Here is a 27,869-nt window from a genome sequence, read left to right as displayed (position 1 = left end):
ATAGGCCTTTCTTTATATATGTCCAAAGAAGTATTATATTAGCTGTCATGAGTGGAGTGATATATCACAGAATCATACAGTTAATATTGGGATCTTTTGTATCCAAGCTGTTTATTCGATAGTGGCAGCTGTACTGAGAGCTGCTGTTGTGAAGCAGTTGTAAGTGCTCTGATTATTGGGTAAAGCCTTGCAAACTACCAGGAATCGAGAAGGAAAGGTCTTACGCTGAGTAAGGAGATGAGAGATTTGTCAATGATATTTAACGTTATCATTGTACCAAGGAAATTATGTATAGTCTATACAACCTTGGTCTATGCAATGTCCTTGATTATACCAAAGCAACTGCTTCAAAACACTTGTTGCAATAGTGCCTCACACAGTGCTTTCAAAATATTTCCTTTGTTAATGTCATAACAAAGTGACCTCTGTGTCCCTGAGCAATTTATCAAAGTCAGTAGCTTTGCAAAGTGAGTGATGAATTGCTAGTCAAGCCTATTGAAATGATTATGTTCACAGTTGATAGTTTTGGGTGGGTTGCTGGGAGCTGTGCACACAATATTTGCGCACTTAAATCAGTCCAGTATGAACACTATGTCAAGTGTGTCAAATGTTGCTATGCTAGACTTGGAGACAGTCCAAGACCTATTAAAATGTTTTCTTAGTTCTAAAATGTTTGCTCGCTTTTACACATAACTAAATCATAAGCTTCATTTGGCTTTTAAGTTTTACATGTTACCATAATGCATGTTTTGAAATAAGGGATTAATTCAAATTGATCTTTTCTCAAATTGTCTATTTCGATATTCTTACAAATAGAGGCCATTTCAAAGTCACTCCGTATGGTAGTTGTATATGTCACAGTACAGATTGGAATCCAGTACAATCTGGAACTGTCCTAGGACGGATTGGAATTCCAATCCGTCCTAGGACAGATTGGAATTCCAATCTGTCCTAGGACAGTTCCAGGACAGATTGGAATTCCAATCTGTCCTAGGACAGTTCCAGATTGTACTAGTACAGATTGGAATTCCAATCTGTCCTAGGACAGATTGGAATCCTGAGTCCAATCTGTACTAGTACAGATTGGAATCCTACAACTGAACTGTATATATGCAAATTAGAGACATATTATGGCCATTATGAGTAACTCCTTATGCTCAATCAATTTTTCCAGTTAACACTGGTCAGTTTTCACTAGTTTTCAACTTTTTTCCCCCTGGATATACATTTACAGGTAACTTTTACATACCATTTTAGAGATTATGCTATCTTCATTATGTTTAGCCATAAGTATGGCTAAACATATTGTTTTCTCTCATGTTTCTTCTTCTCCTCCTGTCAAATCTTCAAATCGATTCATCTCTGTCATTTTTTGACCAAATGACCTGAAATTTGGTACAGAGGTAATGTAGGCAAAAACCAATGTGCGTTCTTTTCCTTTTTTTGATATTGACCTTGAAAGTGATTTTATTGAGGTTTTTAGGCTATTTTTAGCATATCTTGGCCTCCTGCGCCCTGGTATTTCAACCGAATGACCTGAAATTTGCTGTATATGTGGCTTGTACAAATATTTAAAGGACTACATTCCCATTTTTGGCATACATATATTCAAAACGATTTATTTTGGGCTTTCTTGACAATATTTGCCACTTCTGTCACTTTCAATACTACATATGACCTACAGGTCATTGACCCCGAGTGCCTTGCACCTGGCCAAGCTGGAAGTTTGCTTACGAGGAGGAAAGACCGGACATAAACATTTAACGTGATTATCGGGAAAACACCATGTTCCCTTAAACTCAGTGGTTAAATTGCAGTTTAGGAAATTTTATAACAGAAAACAAGTTAAATCAATGATTTTGTGAATGTTTATTCTAGCATTAGTTATTCCAGATATTTTCAAACTCCAAATTCTTCAACACAACACGGGAGATCGTTTCTCCTCAGACTGGCGCGACACTCCTGTCAAAATTGATTGATGATCTCTCTCTGCCGCCGACTTCATACATGATCAAAGGCGGGTGGTAGGCGGTGCGCGGGGAAACTTAAACATATAATGTAGCGAAGTGTTGCACAAGGAATTCTCACGCTGAGGGGTACATGAAATAATGCTTACAAAATAGACCTCTATGAATCGGGCTACATTCAGCAATGGTAGACGGATTCGGGGCATGCCGCGCAAAACACATGGTCTCACTGGGGACAGGCGTTTTGGTCCCGCACGTTGTCGCAGCGGTGCGTCGCCGCTACGCGATCGAAAGCACGCCGCTGTCTCCCGTGATGTGTAGCGTCCACCACCAGGCCTTCCTACATGTCCTACGTACGGGCGTATGGATCGTAGAATTCGGCAAAAAAGGAATGATTAGGCCAGTAGAGTCAGTCCCCGGTAAGGTCAATGATTCGCCCCTTTGCGCTAGCTTGTAACGTTAAATGAATGTACCCTCTGGTGGCCAAACTTCACTGACAAACTTTCTCCCTATTATCATCATGAGCTTGCGTTAGTCTGGTACTAGTGACTATTATGTGCCGGGAATGTTTATCTATCGCACGCCTTGGAAGGAAGTTCAACCATGATAAATGGTCGGCCGTTGCGAAAATTTGGAATCCCATGCTGTTGATTTTCGTGATTGAATCTGTAAGAAAATATATTTTCATGTCGTTCATGTTTTTGGGACGGACGCCGGGACGGGGTGAATTTTTTTCTATCATTTTCGTCCCGTTAGTAATGCAAATCGAATCGTGTTGCACAAGAGGCAAAACACTAAAAACGTGGGTCTTGTGGAGTGTTTTGGAGCGGGAAAATGCCGGATAATAGCGGTGCCGCACAGTGTACATCGTCGCGCGCGGGTGACGCTCCGTCAAAACAAATCCGCTGGTGGTCTAGCGCGGCCACCGAAAATAGGCAGAAACACACAGGAGGACTTAGCACCTTCGTTTATGAGGGCAATTGTGAAAATCTTTTGTTACAAATTGTTCGAACATTGAAACATTTGGATAGATGGTTTGAAACTGTTCTAAATAAAGAGATTTTTGTGTAGTTACGTTCGAAATGTTTCCAACGTATGTGAAATAAGTTCAAACATGTTGTAAGTTTCAATTCTAATTGTTTGAACACTTTAGAACTATTGTGACTTAGACATTCTTTTAATCAAAATAGTTCAAACATATTACAAATATTATATTAAAACCCTCTCGGTGACTTTGAATTGACTCAAATATGTTGTTTTTGGTCATTTCCTTCGTCTCCTGTCAAATCTTCACATGTATACTATGGAAAACTTCATTCTTCCCTGGGGTTGATCTTTTTTGATTCAATTTTGAACTGGGTTGATTATGCGCAAGAGTGTAATTTTCAGCGGATATTTTTCGACTGGTTTACATGGAAATGGCACGGAATATCCCATTCTTGCAAGGGGAGGATTCTTTAATTATTTCTTTCAATTTTGAGCTGGAATGATTATGAAAAAGTCCATTTTTTAGCAGAAGTGTATTTGTTAATCAATTAGTGGATATGGTTGTGGACTGGTCCATATTGTGTTGAGGTGCTACTGGAAGACTCAATTTTGGACTGGGGTGATTCATTTTTTTAGTGCAAGTATTTTAGAATGGTCCATTGTTATTTTGGGAGAGTCCATTTTTTGCATGGCGAGGAGTATGGCTAAACATGCTGTATTTGCTCGCAAATGTTGCCTTTCTAGTTATTACTATATTAGGTTTTTTTTTATTGCAATAGTGTATAAACTTTTCGAGATATTTGAAGTTAAAAGTTGCTTAGACCTCAGTGTAGAAAGAGTTTCTCGGGCTTATGAAGTTTCCCCCCAGACTTGGTGGGTTAGACTGGGGGCTGACAGACCAGCCTGCATGTAGACTGCAGTCATACAACACCATGAAAGTCACTGAATTAATCAGAAATCACACCTGGCCAGCCTGTGTAATTAGCACATATGTGATAAATTCTATGAAAAGTCTAAGCTAGGGGGATAGGCCGCGGGCCTGAACAGAACCCCACGGACTAAAATAAACGTAGAACGGGCTTGAAGTACAAGGTAAACCAAAAATGATAAGTATGTCACCAACATGGCTCGAAACATGAGATTTGGATATGAATCTTGAACTACTATATTAAGTAGTCTATTTTGTAGGTTAGCACTGTTTATGTAAACTGTCTGAAGCACAGTTCAATTCAATATTTTTAATGTATAACCGTGATAGTATTTCATGGAACATACTCATAATCTGCCATAATATGCAAATGTCTCTAATTTACACATATACAGTTCAGTTGTAGGATTCCAATCTGTACTAGTACAGATTGGAATCAGGATTCCAATATGTCCTAGGACAGATTGGAATTCCAAGCTGTACTAGTACAATCTGGAACTGTCCTAGGACAGATTGGAATTCTAATCTGTCCTAGGACAGATTGGAATTCCAATCTGTCCTAGGACAGTTCCAGATTGTACTGGATTCCAATCTGTACTGTGACATATACACTGTATGTATATGACAGCTCTATCCATGATAAGTCAACAGGATGTTGGAACATAAATCAAACAACTTAGTATCAGTATGACAGCTTGTGTCATAAACCTACTGAAAGTAATTAACAATATGAGAAGATCCAGACATATTAAATGTATTGTATGTCATAAAGAAACTCAAGATACCAACAGACCTGTTCTTGCTAACAGTATGGAGTTAACATTCAGGATACACACCCACATTCAACCATCCAGAGTGTTCATAGTTACTGTATCATACGCAACACCTCAGCTGCTTGGCATAAAAGGTGTTAATGAAACCTGACACCCCCATTATGTAACGACAAAGGACCTTTCTTCTCTGATTGCTCTCGCCTTGTTTTACAAGTAGAGTCAGGTGTAAGGGGGTTTACAATGGACTGAGACTGCTCATGCTGCCTCTCAATAGTGTACAGTATCTGACTGTGCTTATACGTTAACATAGACACTATTTCATAGATGCATAAAATCTAATCATTTCCAGGTCTCATCAAGATCTACCCACCCACCAAATATCAAGACAATCCATCCAGGCCTTCTCCAGTTATTCTGCTTCTTTACACACACACACACAAACGCTACCCTCTGCATAACCTTCTCAGCGAAGGTAATTACAGTGGTGTGCAAGTAACTGAAACCTAGTGTCTAGTTAGCATTGCAAGGTCAAATAGCTTCATTTTCCCCTCCAAGTTTTGCTTTCTTGCAGCCCTCCCTTTCTACAACAGTCAACATTAAACCTTTTACACCACTTGCTTTGGCATCATAATTTGATTTCACCAACACTTCTCTATCAAACTGAAATAACCACAGCAGGCACACAGCTATTTGTAAGCTTAGGGCGTTTGACTTGCTCGATAATGATTCATCTGTGATAATCCCTCTCTAACACAGGTTGACAAGTATAATCTAGTATTAGTAACAGTAACTCAAGACATCAGCATTAAGCAACAAAAGATGAAAGTAATATGATATGCCTACTGGCTTTTAGTAATAGATTTAAAGTTACTCTGGTTGCTTTCTAAAGGTTTTCTCTCAGATCAATTTAACTGTAATATGATTTAGGTAAACCATAATTGAATTTCGAAAAAACTGATGAAAACCGCTTTTGCGGGTCTATATGAAGATTATAGACCCGCAAATGGAGCCTTCTGATTGGTCGACGACATCTACCTATATGATGATATGTTTTTAATACTTTACAGAATGTTAACCAGTGACATATTCTCTCCTCTAGTCGATCCTGACAGGGTTGATGTACAACAGACCGGAGGATCACATAAGTTACATCGAGAACTGTCTACAACAGGCCAAAGGGTCTGATATACAGAACCTGAGATGGGACAGTTTTGTACGGGACAAGGCTCTGCCTCCAATCCCACCGTTCGATGGCACACGGTCAACCACCTTCCCTACAGGTGAGCACCGATTGAGATGCATGTCCATAGATTGAAAATGTCTAATATATGTATTGTATTTGTATCCAGGGAGCCTGAAAAACAAGTCAATAGACCTGAGTGTGCCCAGTGGCTAAATAAATAAGATAAATAAGATTAGTGAAAAAAATTCCTTTTATTAACTTTCCCTCTAACCAATACAAATCTGTGCCATAAGGTTGTTGATAACTGTACCAAGGAAAAGTTTTAAGACTAGTTTGTATCAGAAATGTTGCTATCCAGCTACTATACACAGGATAGCTGACATTGCCAAAAGGTTGTGATGGCTTTCTTTGGGATGACTATAGTTTGAAACTGTCTTTCTTGTTAATTTCACAAATCTGTGGACCGAAAACTTGTTAGTTTATCTAATGCCTTGGTTTATCATTGAAATAAGTTTGATCATACAAAGCACCTGATTGGACAAAAGTTGCTGCTCCCAGCATGCATTGTCTGTGTCAACCCATGTGACATTTAATACTTTCTCCCTATGGGCTTGAGTGTGAGGCTCTGCTACTTGGCACCCAATACTGTTGCTATGAGAATGGGAGGGTTGCTTAAGCATAGTTACCATGTTTGGACACAACAGTACTAACACCACTTAAAAGAGAAATGCTGTAGAACACAGTGGTCAGAGCCTCACAGACAGGCAGACCAACTTGACAAGCAAGGACTCACTGACAGATAATATGGAGGGGCAGCCAAAAAGAGCTGACAAAGAAACATCTAGAATCAGAATGAGGAAAAGAACCTTACCAGCTCCCAATAAGTCGTCCACTGTGTCCAAGAAGAAGACTTCTGCTAAGGTGGATGAAGAAGGGAAAGCCAAGAAAGCGACAGGTAAACCATCGGAAGTAGAAGGCAGGCAGAAAGAATGGATCCAAGTTGTAAACAGGACAGGGATTTCAGTACAAGGAGAGAAATCGGCCAAGTCACAGAGTATTGTGAAAAAATCCTCATCAACTGCAAAGACTCAGTCACCCAAGTCAAGGGTACTGCCTCAAATAATCCAACAGTCAAGCAAGATCAAGGGTCGCAGGGCTAGCCCTAAAAAGACAACTACTTTGCCACCAGAGAAGCCACAAGATCTGCAGTCTTCTGATGGTCCAGACATCAAAAGCAAGCCTTCACATGATCAGAAACAGGATCAGCTACTAAAGGAACAGCTTACAGAACCTGTTGATGAACGGTTAACAATGAAACAACTCAGCGAAGAGTCAATGAACAAGTGGTCTGATGTCATGGTGTCATCAGAGGCTTCTGGACAACAATCTGACTCACTTCACAATGATGTAGATGAGGCAAATATACAATCAGATTCACCAAGCACTGTTCCTACCAGAAAGTCACCTGTCTCCCGAAACAACAAAACTTCACCAGAAATATTGTCCAGCTCTGAAAAGGAAAAGGCTGAAAAGGAAAAGGAAGAGGTATCCAATAGTGTTTCTTCAAGATCATATACAAGTGACCAAAGTCAGGAAAGCCTGTCTAACCCCGAGGCATACATATCAAAGACTTCTGATGCAGAGAAAGAGACTATAGTATCTAATTCGGTTCTTAAACAGCAAAGTGAGCCTAAGTCTTCTGCTGTAAGCAACGATTCAGAAGCAATTCTGAAGCACACTGCTGTGCAGAAGGAGGCTCAATCAGGAGAACTCCAGAAGCAACCGGAAGCCCCTCAACTGAATGCTGAAGACAAAAAATGTAGTCCAGAAGGACTGAAGCAACAGGACACCGAGTTTGCCACAGGAAAAGAAGGGGATGTCCAGAATAGCTCTTCTGATGTCCAATTGCAAGAGAACCCAGATAAAGCAAAAGATGACCAACATGTTTCTACTGCAAGGCCCCCCATCTCTCCTGAATCAGTAGATGGTTCAAAACATGCAACGATTTCTCCCAACCTGCCACTGTCCAGCACTGGTGACATCACTGAACAGGCGCACAAAGATCCTATAAAGTGGAAGTTAAACAAGGCACCTCATGTCTTGTCACAGGTGCATGTGAATATACAACCTGAGCTTCCTCTTGACACAGGTGCTTCAATGTCTTCTTTATTCATATCAATACCATATGCAAAATGAGCTACAGTATCAACAGCCTAGTTTCTCACTCAGGCAAAAATGTATAAATTGTTGCATCTGTTAGATCTTTTACATGTACTTAGCTATTGTCTCTTGTCAATGATTTATTTCAACTGACTTGTATCAGTATTTTAACTGACTTGTTTTTCTTTTTAGAGCCCAACATGCAGGAGATGAACAGAAACCAGGTGTTACCACCCATAGCCACAGCACCACCCCCACAACGACCAGCTAACATCATCCTTGTATTAGGTTGGTTAATTTTTCTACAAGTTTACTTTTTCAGAGTAAATGACACAGGGTGTCAGAACATATCATAGTCCATATTCCTTTCTACTGTTACTTTTGCATTAGTCCCTTTTCTTATAAAACTGGATAGGCGTTCAGTGAGTGATCAAATTGCATTCTGCTTGAATAGATCATCGACCATGCATCTTAGATGTTTATTCTATTGTCAAACAGACTTGTTTATATGTCTGGCAGCCTGACATGTATCTGTTGTCAAGAAACATGTCTGGAATCAACAAGTGTTGCTATGGTGACAGAACCTCTTTCGTTCCACTGGGTATATAATGTTAGAACGATGCATTGAACTGGCATCTCTCCTTTTGTAGCAACACTGTAAACAGGTGACTGCAACTCATAAGTCATATTGTTGCTGGTATCATGGAGATTACACATTGTTTAGACAAGGAGAAAGCGAAAGGATTGTACGTGATTAGTGTTTGTATGACGTGCCATGGTGCTAGCAGGGAAGCAAGGCACTGGCTTTGTTTCCCAGGAAAATAAGTGCACAAATCTGAAGATTAATATTTGGTTTGGACACTCACTAAAAAGATTGAATCCTGGTGGGTAAACAGGTCTTAAAGTGCAGGCATTGCATTGGTCAAAAACAAATGTGAACAAAAGAAAGAAAACAAAGGTCTGTAATATTACTGTATGGCCACTTATCCTTGAAAGATCTGATCACAAAAATTATTGTAACTGGACTTTCATGCTTTCTTGGGAATCAATGTGATACACATGGAATTAAGTATTCAAAGTATCTAAAAGTATTAAGTAATTAAGATGTGTTTGTTAAGAATGGTATGATTGCACATATTTCAGGTGGGCCAGGTAGTGGAAAGGGCACCCAGTGTAAACAGATTGAGGCGAGGTATGGCTACCCTCACCTGTCCATGGGAGAGATCCTCAGGACAAAGATCATGGCGGACGGACAGCCACAGGAGAAATGGGGAATCATCACAGACACAATACAGAAGGGGGAACTGGCACCTACGGTAAGTCTCTTATTGTGTTCACTTGTGTGATATATGTCTTAAAGTAAAAGATGAACTGTCAGCATCTGATGATTACTTACTTCTTTTGCTTGCTGTCTATTTTCTTTTCTTATTCTAACGTGCTTCTCATATGAATGTCATGTGACAATGAACTGCTATAAGGGATGGATAAAACACAAAATTATAGTATAGGTATTGTCAAAGATATTAGAGTACCACATACAGAAGGGGGCTGTTAAAAATGTATTTGCTTATCATTTACACCTGTCTTTAAGATTGTGGAGCTGATATTGGAACTAAGCAGTGTATCGTGCATTTGTCTTTTAGTAATTTCTTTAAATGTCACTGCAGATTTTGGCAACAGCTTTACTCCATGGGTAGCAAAACAAAATTGACTCGAGTGGTAGTAAGGCTTCTACAAGAAAACTTGTAAATTTGGGGATCGTGAAAAATTGATATAGTGTCAGAAAAAGGTGAGGTGTTCTGAATGTTGCAGAACCATGCTTTCTTAACGGAAGAGTCGGTGATAGGTTTCCCCCTTTTCTATCCTACAGGCTGACACTGAGGAACTAGAGGACTTGCTACTGAAAGTTGATATTGTTGAGTGACTTTTCTTTAACTTTGGTGTTTCGACAATCTGGGGAAAAGAGTCGCAATGATTACAGTCACCTGTTCTACTAACAGTAACATCACAAATGGTTTCACAAGTATGATCACAAGGACCACCAGGTCCTACTAATCATGCACTTTAAGTCATTTCACCCTTTGCTTCATAATGTTTCTAACAGCACTTTCTGATCTTTGATTTTGATTTCATTTTTTCTTTATTTTTTTTGCATGCCTTGCACAGACAGGTAATTCAACATTGTCATATGTTATTGATTTTGTTATCATTCAGTTTGTTGTTTACAGTACACTGTTGAAATTTTGAATGGCAATGATAATCACAATCTGAATGTTGTAGACAAACAACGTTTCTTGTCCACTCCTCAGGAATATTCCATGGAGTTGCTGAAGGAGAAGCTTTATGAGTGCAGAGACAAGCCAGGAGTGGTGATCGAGGGTTTCCCCAGGACAGTGGACCACATGCACATGTTTCACTCCATTGTAAGTACAGACTTTCCACTAAGATGGAGCATCGATAATTTAACCTTCTCCCTGCTGTGCTAAGCCTATGGCATCAGACTTGTATTGGTTATGGGGGAAGGAAACAGGGAGAAGGTTAGGCTTTGAAACAAATGAAAAATGAACACCACGTCTTAATTATAAGGTTCTCATCGTCCCTAGAATTGGGGAGGCTATTTAGAAAGTTTTAGGTCACTTAACAAAAATAATACATTGTACTACTGAAAGTAGATGCATTCAAATTGTAATATCTGTTTCATTTACTAAATCATATTGATTAATCACATTGATTGATTGATCATTTCTCTTTTCAGTACGGCCCAGCATCGTTAGTAATCTATCTGGACTGTGACGAGAGTCGTTTGGAGACACGGCTGCTGAAACGCGCGGAGGAGAGGAAACGTCTGGACGACAACGTTGGCGCGGTGATGAGAAGACTCAACTTCTTCAAGGAAAACAACCCTCCCATTCTTATCTACTACGGGGCCATTGGTGTGCTGAGAAAGGTAAGATGACAGTCATGCTTTGGTCGTCATATGCCTGTATCCTACTTGTGATAACCGTGATCATCATCAAAACATTGAAAATGTTGAATTTGTTTGACTGTGAATCACTTGAGACACTCTATTAGATTACTGAAAGAAAATTGATACTTTATTGAAAAATAGTACTTATTGTCAACAAAGTATGTTCCTCCTCGCTATGTATGCAACTTGACACTAATTTATGTTTTGATGTTCAAATTAACTGCATTGTAACAGTTATAGTTCTTGTTTCTCTTCTTTGAAAGGTTGAGGGGGACAGAGACTCAGATGCAGTTTTCTATGACGTCTCAGTGACCATCGACAGAGAACTCTTCAGGCCAAGAACAGGAGAGGGCAACAGGGAGCCAGGTAACATTGTCATCCGCACACAAATGATAAGAATACAAAATTGAAGGATATACACAGTCATCAGTAAGACTTTGTATCAGAGATTTTGGTTAAGCATCTTTTGAAATTGAAATAACTAAGTACTGTTTACTACCTTTTTTCAATTTTTTTAATGTTGTTGACCTGATCATCTTGATAATTCCTTTTTTTTTACTTTGAAAGGTTCTCCGATGAAAGTCACCTCCCCCCTTCCACCCATCAGAAGATCACCAACCCCTCCTCAGGTATGTCTGACTCAGCATCTTTCAGGTGAAAAGTGCAGAGCTTTTAAGTTTCTGCAGACGTATAATTGTAGAGGGTTTGTTTGGAGTTACATTTGTTAGTTTGTTACTGTAAAAGATGATTCCCTTTTGCCTTAAGTTTCTTAGTACAGCACACTATTGTAGAGTAAGGACAAAGAATTTGGCTACATTTCAGCCTTTGAAATGTTTTCACAGATTATACTAGTAACATGTATATTATAGAAGAGCTGTAATTCCTCCAGCTTATGCCAGGTGGTGTATCATTCTATCACAGCTATGTTTACCAGCCATCACCATGGTGACAGAATGTGTGGTAACTGCATGATAACTGATTTGATAAATTAAACTCTCCTATGCTGGCAAGTCTGGAAAACAAGCAGTACTGGTTAAAGATTCATATGAATTTAATGTTTGTTAACTAAAGGCTTGTCTAAGCCATTGGCTGTGCTAAGCTGAGCCATTTAATAACATTCAGCCAAAAGAAATGTTAATATTTCTTTTTCAAATCTAGCTTTTCTATGAGATTGCTTCGAAGAGAGATTTTTGTGATTGAAATTTGAGAATATTCTTCAGCAATCACCATCTATCAAAAAGCATTCAATCATATTCAGAGGATAAGGTTTGAGTTTTATGTTCTGAATGTTTTCTGGTTAAATATGACGTAGTGGTCCAAAAAAGTAAAGCAAAAGAAAGGTCTCATGTACAACACAAAGTCAAGACCGCTTCTATAGAATGCCTAATCTGTAACCCAAGACATCCTAGTCCAAGACATTAGATGCCTTCCAAGTGCCTGTCAAATTCCCAAGAGGGTACTTGATATAGAATAGCAGCACCAAATTGGGACCTAAGAAACTGTTCAGCTAAATAGAGTGCATGGTATGTTTTGTCAATTTGTCTTTCTGTGCTTTATAGCTAGCATCTGGCTGTGTCAGGCACTTTTCCTATCTGGTATGGCCAGCTCTTATCAATTATTCATTCAATTGGCCTCAACCACTGAAAGGGGCGGAGAGGGTAGATACAACTTACAAGCATAAACATCGGGACAGACAGGATAGTGTTCCTTCCTTTGGTTAAGTTCTACACTGGAGAGAGTCTAGCTTGTAAGTAAGTAGTGATTACTTAGCTTCCTCTCAGTCATTCAGAGTTTTTTCATGTACTGTAATGAAACCAAATTGATATACTTGATACTGTGCATGTTCTTTGGATTGCTTCCTTGCATGTTAAATTGATATCAATTCTGTCCAGCTAAGAGTTTCACACTGATTATGTAAGCTAAGAGGTTCATCAAATCTCTGGTACATGGAATAGAACCATTTGTTTAATGCTGGATAGTTTAAACATATGTCTAGCTGTAACAACTCGCTAAGAATAGTAAAGAAGTATTAGAGATTCCTTGAGGGATGATTATATCTCTGTGGCCTAATACTAGTATCGGTGGTGATACTTTCAATTAGTGAATGCCACACCACATGCTCTAATCTTTGATCAAGACTTGATCAACCAAAAATGGCTTCCACTACAATCCCCAGTATGTCAGACCCTTAATTCAGTGACCTTCAGCAAATTTGAACAGACCCTTGTAGAGAATTTTTAGCTAACCCTGGCTCTAAGGCATCAGGTTTAAAGTCATCAATCAGAGTGGAGGACACTTAATATTTGTTTTATGGTAGATGCTCACCAAGCCATTTGCAAGATCTGTCTTTTTTGCTTATTACTGAAATCTAATGTTATGATAAACTATCAGGTCAAGTTCAAATGAAACTGAAATCTGTAAAAATTGTTGATCAATAGCCAGGCTTTGCACCTGTTTCCAAATTATGCCGCACAAACTGTGGCTGCATTAAATAAGTGAACATATATTGTAAAGACAACGTCTTTACGTGTAGTAAATAATCCACCAATTCCAGCGTTTCTAAGTTTAAAGCCTTCAAGTTGGTCTTTAGAAGATCAAAGTCCAAACAGTCTGTTTGTATAAGGCGTGGCTGTGATTGGTTCAGTATACTTGACCCTGCTGCCACGCCCCTTAACCAGGAACTGGCTTCATCGTCACCTTACTCTCACAGGCCGTGCTTGCGGTAATTGTCGTGAAATTAAGGGGTGCCACCCTAATGCAGACTTGTGCTGTAACATATAACATGTTGAAATGTTATAATGTTCATTAGTAATTTTTTAGTGTCTACAGTGCTGGATGAACTCTAACATGACAGCAATATTTTAAGCACTAAGCCTCCTTAGTTAGAATGCTGAAACCTGCATTCAAATTTTCTGGGGAAAATAACCATTTGATAGTAGCACTCTTTTTCAACCAGGGTCTGAGTTAGTACATTGCAAGTACATGTAGGTCAAGAATGTCCAATTTGCATTGCTTGTTGTCTACTTCAAATGTTATGTTATTTATCATTATTATTATCAAGAATTAATGAATTGACATGTAATTCATTAATTGCAGTGCAGCTGCTGTGATTTGGAGTGTAGAATGACTATTGGTTCATGATTGTTTTTTTAAAATATGCGCGCCTCAGCTTAAATGTTAACGACCTCTGTGATGTACAATTAGCATGATTACATTATGCCTTAGCTCCTGCTGTAGCTCAGTGAGTGTCGGTGTGGATTGAGGGAGTCAAGGTGTTTGATGAGAAATTGTTTTTTCAGGAACCCAAACCTGCCACGACCCCTCCCGTTGTGAAGCAGCAAGAACCACTCCCAGCTATCTCAGCAGACATGGCAGGTAGGGAGTCTTGTGGTGTTACTTTCACTGTTAATTATGATTAGGGACTGTACAATATTTACATGTGTAGTGGGGGAGGATTTGTCATCTAAAGGGGAAGGGCCAAGGAAAATTGTTTGACCTTAGGGGAAGAGCTAGGAAATATGATTTGTGGTATGTTGTCTTACAGCATAACTCAGTGTCTATGAGAATGAAAAGAACCCCTCACTACACAGTTGTACTCATCATGTATACAAGCCATGTATTTGTTTGAACAGGCACATAACACGACTTGTTAGAGGGTTTCTCTGGCATAACCATATGGTTCAATTGAATCATGTATTCCACTAAGTTGAGAATGCAGTTGACCTAAATTTTAAGCCCCCTTTAGTACATCTGTTCATTCAGTAGACTTCGATATGCCGCTTTTGAATATGTGACCTGCTGCATGTTTAAACATGTAGCTGCCACTTGAGTTCATGATTTTCCTATTAACTCAAGTGGCAGCTAACAGTACATGCAGCAGAACGAGTACTATAGTTAAAAGCTGTAGATGCTGGGCATGAGGCCTGATTTATGGTTGACCTAGTCATGTAATGTGGTTGAGGATTACACTACCAAAACATGGCTGATCCTTTTACAAACCCTGCATTCCAGCTGGATTCCTGGAGTTACAGACATTGGAGAGGATCTATATCTATCTCACTACCATTTAAGAGCTAATTTCGACTTCCATATAACCATGAAAGCTGACAGAAATTTTTTTGCTCTATGTTTTTTGAATGACACCAGCGATTAACCAAAAAGCCAGTGGTTTGGAGTATTTTGTGAGATGGTAAAGATGCTACTTGACCACATTATCCATGTTGAAACAATACAAAATGATATTTGATATCATTTTTAGCAATATTGAGCTAACAAACATTTTATACATATGTCAACATTTTAACACTGTTTTTCCCATTTGTATGTTCTTGTGCTGTGTTGTGCTGGCACCACTTAACATGATAGTATACAGATGACATGAAAAATCTAAGAATCTATTTAGTAATTTTGGTAATTTTTTTGGGCATGAATGTATACATACATGTATTGTCATATCATCAAACATTTTGCAATAATTTTGTTGCAGCCATTGTACTAAGCTTGCATGGTTTACTTTGCCACCCCACCCCTCCTCATCCCCCATCCCTTGCATTTAACAGCATCCTTGTCACAAATGCTTGATGAACACCTGGCGCCATCAGAGGTGATAGAAGAGCCTCTGATAGAAAAAGTAAATGTGGAAGAAGTTGGTCCAGGTTCCGTCCCACCTGCCAGTCTAGTGTACGGTTATGACCCAGGTACAGCACAGAGAGTGACCCTGTCCTGTCATCACTGTTCTTCAACCCTCTGTGCACTTTCAAAGTCACAAATTAATATTCCTGATAACTGTGCACATAAAATCACCCAGTCTGTGTTTAGGTGGTGACTCAAATAACATCAAAGTTCCAAGTCTCTTTCTTGCTATTTTTATGCAAGGGTGACGGTCATAATCTCACGTCTTTCTAGAAATGGTGTCACTTCTACTGTACCCTAGTGTTTCTATATTGACCTTACAATATATGACTTTTTAACCCTGCATCTATAAAAGTATTCAAATATATTTTTCTTTATCAGTTCTATGAAATTAAGATAGGATCTCCTTTCCAAACATTTTACCCAATAAGGTCATCCTTATCAGACAAGATGACCTTTTGAAAGAACTGCACATCCTCTGGTATGGCAATAACTTCAAGTATTTGGTTTATCAGACAGCAAGAACTATGTCTATACTTGATAGTCGACTGACCATAGTATATTTGCAACTCTTTTGATTAAACAATTCAGAAATGTTGAAGAATATAACAAATGTAAAAGGAAACCTATAAGAAGCACATATCATCATGATGTCCTGGAAGAACCCCCTCCTAGAATCAATCATTTGATTATCAGAGGCTAATAGACTTATTGATTTGGTATTCTTTTATTATTCCAGATAAACTGAAAGGCAAGAAGGTAATCTTTGTGGTTGGCGGTCCCGGATGTGGGAAAGGGACGCAGTGTGAGCGGATCGTGGCCAAGTACGGCTACACCCACCTGTCCTCAGGTGACCTCCTGAGGGATGAGGTCAAGTCAGGGTCAGAGAGGGGCAAGAAACTGACTGAGATCATGGAGCAGGGGAAGCTGGTGCCCATGGTGAGAGGCTGCTGCACTTTCTTGTTTGAACTCTTTTAGAATATGATTGACAGAGAGTTGAACAAATTACAGGCATTCTTCTGCATGTGTCAATCTGTGGTAAACTCTGAAAATTGCCCTGAGATGTGTTTCATCACTCACATTGTGACATTTATGTTTCTGTCTCATTTCTTCAGGCAACTGTGCTGGAGTTGTTGAGGGATGCCATGATTGCCAAGGCTGACACTTCCAATGGCTTCCTGATCGATGGCTACCCCAGGGAAGTCATCCAAGGGACTGAGTTTGAATCCAATGTAGGTCAAACTCTGTAACTGCATGCATCATCTGTACTACAAATTGATCTCCTTTGAATTAAGGATTACTTATTGAATTTTAATTTTTCCACCCTATAGATCCAGGAATGTGACTGCGTCCTGTACTTTGAGTGTTCGGCTGAAACTATGACGGAACGTCTCCTTGGACGCGCCAAGACCAGCGGGAGGGTCGATGATAATGAGGAGACCATCAAGAAGCGACTGGACACCTTCTACTCGGCCACAGAACCTGTGGTCAGCCACTATGAAGAGAAGGGTAAACTGAGAAAGGTCAGTGCACTGCAGATGCTGTAGTTTAGCAGGAAGCATACATAGTATGGAGATGAGTCTGCCTTTTAACGTTTATACTACTTGACTTGCTTTCTTCAAGATAGCTAATAGAGCTTTTAGGCAACTGTTTTTGTGGCAGTTACATCTTGCAAATACCAACAGTATCTTCTGTCTAAATGGTAATGGAAAAAATATGACTTTTCATACTTAACCTCAAATTGTATAGCAAATTGAAAAGTTCTATCACAGCAATTCATGTAAATGCAATGCAACAGTTAAGATGGCTTGATTAATATGTGTCTGATATTTGCTCTTAGATCAATGCAGAACGGGAAGTGGAGGCCATCTTTGCTGATGTCTGTGCTGCTTTAGGTATGTAAAAAGTCCATCATCTTTTGGTAGTGTTTGTTTAGCAGTTGATGTCATATATATCCAATACTTATATATAATTTGATAGATGTAGGAGATTAAAAACATACACTTCACTAGCCACTAGTGTAGACAACACAGTTTAGGGTTTTATTCCTTTTACTCTCCGACCTATCTTGCCACTGATCACTTGTTGATGGTTGTTCAGATCATGGTCTTTCTCCACCTGTTCACACTAACACAACTAAGGCCTTGAAAAACAGTTTCTATCTGTATTTCATCTGTTCACACTTGTACACGTGACTGTCCGTTGATCCTGACTCCTTTCCCTGCTCTCCCTGTCTGTGTGTCTTTCTCAGGTTGAACAGTACCTGCCCACCAGTCACCCAGTGGACAAGATGTCAGGACTATTAACAATTCTGGTCAAACTCTACAGTGTTAGGTAAAGATATTACACCAGGTTAGCAAGAGAAATACTGCTTCCTTAACTTGTAGATAGAAACAGAAGTTCAGTCACATTTTTAACTGCAGTCCATGAAACTTTTAGCATTGAATTTGGAATACAGATAGTATTAGACATTTGTGGAAGTGCAGATTCCAACAACATAAAATGTCTATCGTCTTGATTCTACATTTTGTAGTATACAACCAACAAAGGCAGATTTGTTTTAAAGGATAGACTATAGCTACCGACAGAAGCAGGTCAGGGGTCTTCTTTAGAAAGGATTCAGTGGACAAGATACTTGTTTCTTAACGATGCTTACTTTTTACTATTTGAAATCATGATGTACAGCAAAATCAATGGGCAGTAATCTTTTATACTAATCAGTGACTTGTAGTGTGATATGACAGGAACCTACTATAAATTTTAGTTGTCTTTATCATCAATCAGGTCAAAAGGAAATGAGGATATGGTATATGACTTCCAACACAATATCGGTAGTCTCTAATGAAATCCTAAGAAATGAAACACAGAATAATATACAATCCTATGTTCCAGGTTTTTGGAATGATGGTCCCAACAGTTTAGCTAAAAGCAACCATCTAACGTTATTGTGATTAGGTCTGCAGATCTGATGTTTAGATAAGTTGGATTTAGTACATGCACATACTATGATTATCTTTTTAATGATATTTTGTAAAGTAGTTATTCTGATGAAATACTGTGACATTGGAGGCTGTTACAGCCTCAAATCCAATGTTTGACATACCAGTAGATCTGACAAAGTGTGGGCAAGTCTAAGCCAACGACCACATTGTTAAAGCCAGTTCAACCAACCTCCTTGGTTCAACATATGTATGTCAGAGCTATGGATCCCAACATTACACATTGTGCAATCCCTCTGCTGTCGTTTGCTCTTGACCTGTCCCTTTTGTACAAGTACTAAATCTCAATACCAATAAAGTGTGTGCAATCTTTGCTCTTGGCTGTCTCTTCGTTGTTGTGCATTTCTTCTTGGTGAAGGTTCAAACTTATCAACACACAGAAATTGACAAGAAACACCACATCTAAATAAGGAAATAGAGGAGTGGACCAAGGGATTAGGACAAAAGGACATATTGAGTATAAAGCCTCTAAGACTATTTCAAGCATACTGCATAGGAGATGTTTTGACTCTAAATACATTAAATATCATATGTCATACTGTCTTCATACTACATTTTACAGATTTGAGAGATGTAGATGTCACTAGCTAGGTGAATGCAGAACATAGCAAACTTGAAGAAGATACAAATACCGTGCTTTAGATTTTTGTAAATTTTAGAATTGTAGCCATGATTTATTTGCATGAAACATTCTTAGATGGAAAAGAAGGAGGCAAAGAAGATGATGGTGGCAAAGAAGATTCTCTACAGGGCAAGAAGGTAATCTTTGTCGTTGGCGGTCCGGGCTGTGGGAAAGGGACGCAGTGTGAGCGGATCGTGGCCAAGTACGGCTACACCCACCTGTCCTCAGGTGACCTCCTCAGGGACGAGGTCAAATCAGGGTCAGAGAGGGGCAAGAAACTGACGGAGATCATGGAGAAAGGAGAGCTAGTGCCCATGGTGAGGATTTGTTAAAACTATTGGACAGTTTAAGTAAAATCATAACAGCCTTTCTTAGGAGAAACTTGAGTAAAAAATACCGGTAGATTGATAAAAAGTAGAATGATAACATTCTCAGCACAGTTGTAACAGTTTGAGACAAGTTCTTTCACATGCAAGAATGGTACAGGATGTGTTATCTGGTTGTGGGAAAACCTGACAGGTATAACTAAGTTGTTGATTTTGTTCTTCCTCCAGTCCGTAGTGCTGGACCTGCTGAAGGAAGCCATGCTGGCAAAGGCAGGGGAGTCGCAGGGCTTCCTGATTGATGGCTACCCCAGGGAGGTGCAGCAGGGGGCGGAGTTTGAGGAAAAGGTGACTTGACTTTTTTCTTGACAGATATTTTGTTCCTTCTGCCTTTTCTCTGCTTAGGAGGTTTGGCTACCATTGTAGGCACAGACTAATCAGATGTCAGAATCTAGGCATGTTTAAAACAGTGCAGAGAACCATTTCAGCACCAAGGACAGAGATGGCACTCAACACTGACAGCAGTAATGGTTTCATTTAAGACTTTGGTTCTAGTCCTTGCTGCTAAAAGGCCACGGTACTGTATTTCTTTTTGGTCTTATTTAAAACAACAGTTGCTATATAGTGCTATCTTTGTCCTTGGTACTGAAATGGTTTCGTTCCAGATTTATTCGTTTTTTGTAGGAGGGATGTCCTTACTGCTGAAGTTTCACTGGTCTATAGTGTATTTCTCTTTGGTCTTGTTTAAAACAGAACAACTATCAGTGATTTTTATTGCTATCCTTGTATGTTGTACCGAAGTGGTTTCTTTGGTCCTTACTGCTAAAGTGCCACCAGTATTTCTCTTTGATCATACCCTAACCTTTTGTGTCCCCTCCCTAGATTGCGTCCTGTGACTGTGTCCTGTACTTTGAGTGCTCGGATGAAACAATGACAGAACGTCTACTTGGTCGGGCCAAGACCAGCGGGAGGGTCGATGACAATGAAGAGACAATAAAGAAACGACTAACAACCTTCCATAATGCAACAGAACCAGTTGTACAGTACTATGAGGACAAGAAGAAGCTTGCAAAGGTAGGGTGTGCTATAAGATGTAACATTCTTTGTACCATATGTGCCAATACAATACATCCAACAACACCATCAATGATTTATGTGAATTTATGAGAAATTAGAAGTGAAAGATTTTTAATACAGTACAAAGTTTAACAAATGTAGAAACAAATGAGTTCACTTTACTTTTGCATGTAGGATTTTCTTTGCTCAGTTTGGTTGGCTGCAGTAGTGTTATATTTTATGATTGTTAGATTGATCTAATTGAAATCTTTGTTTCCAGATAAGTGCAGAGAGACCACCAGATGAAGTTTTTACAGATGTCTGCAAAGTTCTAGGTGAGAGATAGTCCAGCAAGGGCTCTGCGGTTGAATTGCATTATGAGAATCTTTTGTTTTCTCACTGTACTCGTAGCATCTTATAGCTAACATCCTTACTGTCTCATTAAAGTTAAACCTTTTCCCCTCACATGCATTCCCCTTCAAACCCCTAAAAATGCTTCTCTCAGCACCTACAGAAGGTAGAGTAGAGTAAGGTAAAGTTACATAAACAAGTGTATCTCTAGATAGTTTATTCGATAATAAGAATCATATTTGGAAGGTAGGAAGCAAAAAAATTGGCAAGCCCATATAAAACTGCAGTTCACAGAATAGAATAATCTGTAGTGCAAAAGTATGTAACTTATTGCTCTGTAGGTAAAAGGACACCAGTTGATAATGAATGATAGTTTGACTGTACTTCGCAATAATGTACCATACAGGAGAGGGTCTTAGAAGTAAGCTGTGACCTACATACCAGTCCTGTATATGACCATGACCAGCTGCACAAATGATGATACTGAGGAAGAGCCTTTTTATAGCAAAATCTAATGTCCTGAAATCGAGATTGTGAATTACCAACAGCATCCCAAGATACCTGTACATGTAATTCATAACAAAAGATCTGTAAATCCTAATTCTAACATTGAATTCTGCTCTTGCTGTATTATGTCATTCCTGTTGTACTTTTTGCTGTAGAGTTTATTTTTGCATTTTTCCATTTCGTTCACACATTAGTTTTCATTTCAATTATCTAAATATGCACACTCCATTAAACGTTAAGCGCTAACTTGCTAGAAAAGTGTTTTCTCTATCCAATTTATATTTGAGCATCCTTTTCATTTGAAGTATCTAAATATGCACCTTCCATGACAATAAATCACTTTCTTGCAACAAATGTGTTTGTTTTCCATTTCTCACTCAATACTTTGTCCGTCTGTCTGTTTTGATGTGAATAGTTTCTTGGTTGCTATAGTTTGAGTATTAATACAACAATAGGGTAAAGTCATCTGAAATGCATCTCAAAGCATTTGAGTTGGAATGAATCATGGACCTGAATCCCGTAAAACTCAAACATATAGAAATAGAGATAGATGTATTCTACAGGCAGTAGCTCATTTATTTTGTTGTTTGAGTTTGATCGACCTGAAATAACTATATTCCAAGCTCTTACCTGTAGTGTGTGGTAAAAAAAGTGTACCTTGTGCTGTAACTACCACAGTTTTAAGACAGTAACACTTTACAGTACAGTGTAGGTGACTGAGGAGCTGAGGGAACAATCAAATTCTAATGATTCAAAAGGCTGAGAGGCCACATTTGAACCATACATCATACCATAAACAAGAGAGGTAGCCTTTCAACATCTTAAATTCTCTGATGCTGTCCATTTCTCCATTAACTTCCCCTGTCCGATTAGTTAATTAACTCTCTTCTCAGATGTGCCTGTCCTTGGTGCTGAAATGGTAGAACTATGTTATTGTTTTCCCTAGTGTCTGTCCTTGGTGCTGAAAGAGGTTCTTTTGTATGTATTTCTTGTCAGGGTGCCATCAAATCTAATTTTTCTTCACATTTGATGACTGTTCGTCCTTTTCTCAAGTGTCCTTTATCCATAGTCCTTTAGGATCACTTAATATTACATGCGCTAATTGTACAAATACTTCATGTATATTTTTACCTCCTTGTCTCTGTTGCTGAAATACTCCATGTACTATTGTACATTTTCTACCATCTAGGCGGTGAGGACGGACCCAAGTTCAAGGGTTCAAAGGTCATACTGGTCTGTGGGGGCCCTGGTAGCGGGAAGGGAACCCAGTGTCAGCGGGTGGCGGTCAAGTACGGGCTGACTCACCTGGCGATGCACGACCTGATACAGGCTGAAGTCCAGTCAGGATCAGAGAGGGGGAATCTTCTGGCTGAGGCCATCAAGAAAGGGGAACTACAGGCTGTGTATGCTGTAAGTTATTCCTAAATTAATCATTTGTGGGGTGTACGGCTACTTAAATGACTTCTGCAATGTTTTAATCTTTCACTCTTGTTCTGGTATCAATAAAAATGGTACATCTAAGTCCAGTTGGCCTATCACTGTCGCAACCTTGCCAATACATACAGATATTGTTTAAGAGCATAGGGTATTTTTGATTTTGACAGACCGATTGATTATTATTCTCAAACAATTTTGAATGCTACATCACATTGAAACTCTGCTATGGCACTTTTCAATGTCAAGAAATTAAAGCACATATTTGTTGTTGTATTCTACAGACCACAGTTCACGAGCTGCTGAGTGAAGCTATGGCAAAGTTTGATGGAAAGACGCAGGGTTTCGTCATCGATGGTTACCTCGGCAGTGCAGAGGAGGTTTCAGACTTTGAAAACAAGGTACAAACTTTTGTCACAGTATACCGGTATAAAGAGTAAGAGGATACGTTTGTATAGATGAGGTAGGTTTATCAGGAACATATAATGCTGGATCAGGATTCCGACTGGTTTGCGAGGGGTGTTCGCGAGGCGATCCAGATCTGCAGACAACGCAGTACCTTAGATAGGGACAGGGGGTGTCACTATCTCAAGCCTGTATATGACTGTATCTTGTCACATGATAATAAACATCAAGTCACGTGACAAGAGAACTCCCAGACGAGAACTGGCTTTACCGGGTTGATGAAGAGACAGAGTTTGTCCTGAAAGCTCCCCAGAGTAGCAAACTATTTTGTTTATTGCTTCGTTCCAAATCAGTTTGAAAACAAATTGATCGCCTGTTTTTCTTTGTCTCCTTCAGGTTGCAGAGCTGGCCTGTGCACTGTGCTTTGAGTGTTCTGATGATGTCATGGTTCAGAGGTCGCTGAAGAGAGGGGAGGGCAGTGGCAGTCCAGAAGATGGAGAAGAGGCCATCAAACGACGTGTGGAGAAGTTCCACAGCATGGAAGAGCCGGTTCTACAGTCTTTGGAAGGGAGGGGCAAGGCGAGGAAGGTGCGTCATATCATCCCTTCATTTTGAACAAAAAACAACTGCTATCAAGCCATTAAAAAGTTTGAAATGACAAGGAAACACATAAGGTGCCGAGCTAAAACATTGAAGCTAGTATGAAACTTGTTATTTGCACATCCTCCCAACATAAGAGGCCAACAAGTGACTTTCAATTTTTGATTACATGCAGGTAATGTATATTCTCAGACTGCAGTATACATGTAATTTCAAGGTACCATTCCAAAACCTATCAAAAAGGTTTTCTACCGAAGGTTAATTTACTTCAAATCTATAGAGAATCCTTTGTTGAGATTGAATCACTATGTAGAAAGTAAAGATCTCTGTGCCTGTTTTCCCTGCCCAGATTGCTGCAGGGAGTGGTGAGGATGAGGTGTTTGCTGAGGTGTGCACAGTCCTGCAGGGGGAGGGGATAGAACCTGTCAGTTCACTACAGGGGGCCGCTGACACAGATGCCGCCCAGGACGGGGCAGCGGAGGACAAGAAAACACCTGTGTTCACCTTCATAAATGGTGTGTTTTGTTCCGAGTGTATTTTTTGGTTTGTAATGTATAAAAATAACATTTTTAAAGATGCTATGTTAAAAATCAGACCATTTCGTAATTGTCACAGTGACTATTGTTACTATTTTGATGGCAAGCATTGTAGAATGTTTGATCGATTTAGGATCAAGATGGACATGAGATTTTAATCTGTCAAATACTTGAGGAAGACATTTTGCTTTAGCTGCTAGAATTTCTTGTTTCTTCCATGCAGGTGGACCAGGAACAGGGAAGAAAGCCATCGCAGAGACCCTCGCCTTCGAGACCGGAAGAGGCTGCATTTCTGTGGGGGAAGTTCTTAGAGCAGAGATGGAATCTGAGCCGGAGGTGGCAGAGGCTATCAATGGTAATGTATCATCATGTTTTTTATATTACGAATGGATTCAAAATTGTGTAGGATGATTCTTATTTGTATGAAGATATCAGAGTATAAAAAAATCAAATTCAACAGTTGAATTCACACTAATCATCATGGTATTTTTTACTATAAAAAAAACTATACCAAACTATACAGCACCTTCAACAGAACTGTAAACTTGGAACTACATGCACTGAGGACGATCTTCATGAGGCCAACCAGACTGCCCGTCAGTGGTTACAGCCGTGGAGCGGCAAGATATGATGATGATGATCATGGGATTATCTATTTTGTACTTAGAATATTGACAAACACATTGTTAATAGCTCTTTTGTACCTTTGATTCCAGCTGGTACATCTGTGACGTGGAAAACAGTGATAAACCTTGTGAAGAAGCAGATCCAGTCCAGGGAGGACTGTTCTGCAGGCTGTGTGGTGGGAGGGTTACCCCGGACAGAGGAGCAGTATGATGGCTTCATCAGGGAGGTGCGTTCCACCATGAAGGAAAAATCTTATTTTCAGGCATTAATACTATGCACCTGCTAGTACCAACATACTATGTAGAGTTCACTAAAGAAAGACACCTGTCTATCCTTAAATCCTTATTTAAGTTGACCTTACTTTGAAATAATTTCTTCATTAGATGTAACACTACTCAATCTTTGGGAAAAGGCTGGTAATGATAATAGAGAATTCTACGTTATTAGAATCAACTCTTAACCCTACACTTTACACTTCCGTTGAAAGAACATACTTTCCTTCACATTGTGATATCTGTCAACATTTGTTTATAGATCTGACGTCAACTTCAAGAACATTTTTCGAATTCTGTGTTTTTCCAAGTTTAGAGTGACCAGTGTTACTCAGCAACAATACTGTTCTACTCAATACAACAATCGTATGACTCAAACATCCCTCTGCCCCCAGATTGGTCCGGTGGATGCTGTAGTGTTCCTGACAGCCCCAGAGGAGGTTCTACAGCAGAACCTGACAGGGAAACCTGAGGAGATGCGCCGGCCTGATGATGCGGAGGACGTGTTGAAGGTTCGCCTGCAGACGTACGGAGAAGAGTCAGCCAAGGTGTTGGGCTACTTGAAGGAACATGGGCAGGCTACAGAGGTACATCTTGAGTGTTCATAGAATCATGATGTCTTCCACACTATTACTCACTCCACATGAAATAAGTTTTAATGCATGTAACAAAATCTTTACTCATTCATCCATTTTGCCTAATGATTCCTTTATCAAAGTTTGAAGTGGTCTACCCTTGCGTTGCATAGGTACTTGAAAGTATAGACAATGCTTTAAGTTACGAGGTTAGCACTTGTACTGTTTCATTCAGTGCAACTTTCTTTCAAATCAAAGTCACAGCTAGCATTTGTAAGAGGACGTTTCAAGCTCTAAGGTCCATGTAAATATGACATACATTGATTTTGAAATCCATGTTTTCAATTACTACAGGTATCATGGGAAGCGGCCATGGAAACTGTTCTACAGAATGTTCGAGACGTGTACAACAAGCAGACTGGGAAAACACAAGACTCGTAAAGCTCAGAGACATGAGTCCACACACAAAATGTACTATGCAAATGAGGTCAATGGCATTCTTAGTTGTGATCTTCATCTATCTGTAACATCCCATGGCAGCTGACTGAGGGCATGTCCACATTTATTGTACTAATTTCGATCGAAAATGATTCAAAAAGCTGATTTTTTCATACAATGTCAAACTGATGCACTTCCAAATTAGAATCAGTCTAAAACTATTCACAACAAATTTACCAAAATATATGAAACTAACCATTGATAAATGATGTACACTGTATTTTTCTTTACATCAATGAAATTATGTGCCATGTGAGATTATGAAATGATAAAAGAATTGAAATTTGTGCAATCTTTTATGAGATTTGTTGGATATCAGGAAAAGTAACAACTCAAGACTAATTTTTTACAGAAATATTCATGCAGTACTACAAAGTTATGGTTCAGACAATGTCAATGCTGGGAAGTCTTCTCCCATTCAGCAGGACTTAACCTTTAGCATTCTGAAGTGGCCGTTTGGCACCCAATTCCCTATTGGTTACAAAGTTACCATGCCTTGAGAATAAGTGCCAGCACTCATTGTCATATTGTGGTCGCAGTTATGCATCAATGTTCAAGCAATCAACACAGCATCAAGTGCCAAGGGGGATATTTGCACCCAAGGAACATCAACTTGCAAGTTGTTAATGAGCAGTGAGTCTTCCATGTAACAATCACATGATTGTGCAAAGAGATTTCAATTTTGCCCTTATTGCAGTAGATGAACTGTGCCATAACATGACAAATAGTGCAACATGATACAAAGATATAGTTAATCCAGATTTCTTGCACCAACATGGACTTGTTGATCTTTCATCCTTCGTGTTATGATGTATACTATGCAAAGTTTTAGTACACTGTACATATGGCTGTATATATTATAAGGTGTGTGATTTCTTCTCGAAGAATCAAAACTATTATACCAGAGCTATTAGATATGATTTGTAGAATTCTGGATGTGTATTTTTCATTATAATATTAGGTAGGAGTGAATAAAGGTTGTAATATTATACAAGATTTCTTTATCTACCATGCAATGGGTTGTAGTGTTTTGAAGTGACTTGATAATAAAATTCAAAACTGGGTTATTTTGAGATGGTGTGGTCTGTCATTTTTGCCTGTTTTCTTCAGTTGACTTAAAGCAGGAGTTTTGTGTGTTAGAAAGCAATGATTTTTTTTAAATTTTAGTATCAGGATCAGCCCAATGTTTAGTGAAAGAAAATATATTACTTTGGGGAACAGGCTCCATCATTGATTTAGACTTGCTGTTCAAAACAGACACTAGAATTACAGTCAAACCTGGCCGAGCAACCACCTGTTTGTCAGAGGACACATTGAAACATCAATGTTGTTTTTGCCTTTGCTGGATGCGTTGTCAATGTCACAGGCTATGGAGCCTCCACTGTATTGGTATTTCTAGCCGTTTGACAGCACTTTTGAGCCATATGAATGTAATACACAGGGCCAGATAGCGGTAACTACCGTTA

General features: G+C 39.2%; 1 protein-coding gene across 3 annotated transcripts in view; it reads left to right on the top strand.

Annotated features, from left to right (window-relative positions):
- Positions 1-27,476, top strand: part of LOC136441487 (uncharacterized) — a 28,599-nt gene extending 1,123 nt beyond the window's left edge. Inside the window, exons 2-27 of one of the 3 annotated variants that reach the window (XM_066437792.1) lie at positions 5,755-5,935; positions 8,191-8,286; positions 9,142-9,314; positions 9,869-9,913; positions 10,308-10,421; positions 10,754-10,945; positions 11,230-11,332; positions 11,534-11,595; positions 14,266-14,341; positions 15,526-15,663; positions 16,338-16,537; positions 16,714-16,830; positions 16,930-17,121; positions 17,439-17,493; positions 19,295-19,536; positions 19,774-19,890; positions 20,425-20,616; positions 20,879-20,933; positions 22,646-22,866; positions 23,175-23,291; positions 23,692-23,883; positions 24,245-24,410; positions 24,655-24,786; positions 25,148-25,284; positions 25,726-25,917; positions 26,260-27,476. In XM_066437792.1, coding sequence (XP_066293889.1) covers positions 5,755-5,935; positions 8,191-8,286; positions 9,142-9,314; positions 9,869-9,913; positions 10,308-10,421; positions 10,754-10,945; positions 11,230-11,332; positions 11,534-11,595; positions 14,266-14,341; positions 15,526-15,663; positions 16,338-16,537; positions 16,714-16,830; positions 16,930-17,121; positions 17,439-17,493; positions 19,295-19,536; positions 19,774-19,890; positions 20,425-20,616; positions 20,879-20,933; positions 22,646-22,866; positions 23,175-23,291; positions 23,692-23,883; positions 24,245-24,410; positions 24,655-24,786; positions 25,148-25,284; positions 25,726-25,917; positions 26,260-26,346 — 3,594 coding nt within the window. In that variant the 3' untranslated portion in view covers positions 26,347-27,476. The remainder of the gene's footprint in view (positions 1-5,754; positions 5,936-8,190; positions 8,287-9,141; positions 9,315-9,868; positions 9,914-10,307; positions 10,422-10,753; positions 10,946-11,229; positions 11,333-11,533; positions 11,596-14,265; positions 14,342-15,525; positions 15,664-16,337; positions 16,538-16,713; positions 16,831-16,929; positions 17,122-17,438; positions 17,494-19,294; positions 19,537-19,773; positions 19,891-20,424; positions 20,617-20,878; positions 20,934-22,645; positions 22,867-23,174; positions 23,292-23,691; positions 23,884-24,244; positions 24,411-24,654; positions 24,787-25,147; positions 25,285-25,725; positions 25,918-26,259) is intronic. The other 2 variants (XM_066437793.1, XM_066437794.1) reach the window with 2 other exon arrangements.
- Positions 27,477-27,869: the final 393 nt, after the last annotated feature.

Source organism: Branchiostoma lanceolatum, chromosome 9 (assembly GCF_035083965.1).
Source record: "Branchiostoma lanceolatum isolate klBraLanc5 chromosome 9, klBraLanc5.hap2, whole genome shotgun sequence".
NCBI lineage: Eukaryota > Metazoa > Chordata > Leptocardii > Amphioxiformes > Branchiostomatidae > Branchiostoma > Branchiostoma lanceolatum.
This window is presented reverse-complemented; position numbering and strand designations above follow the sequence as displayed.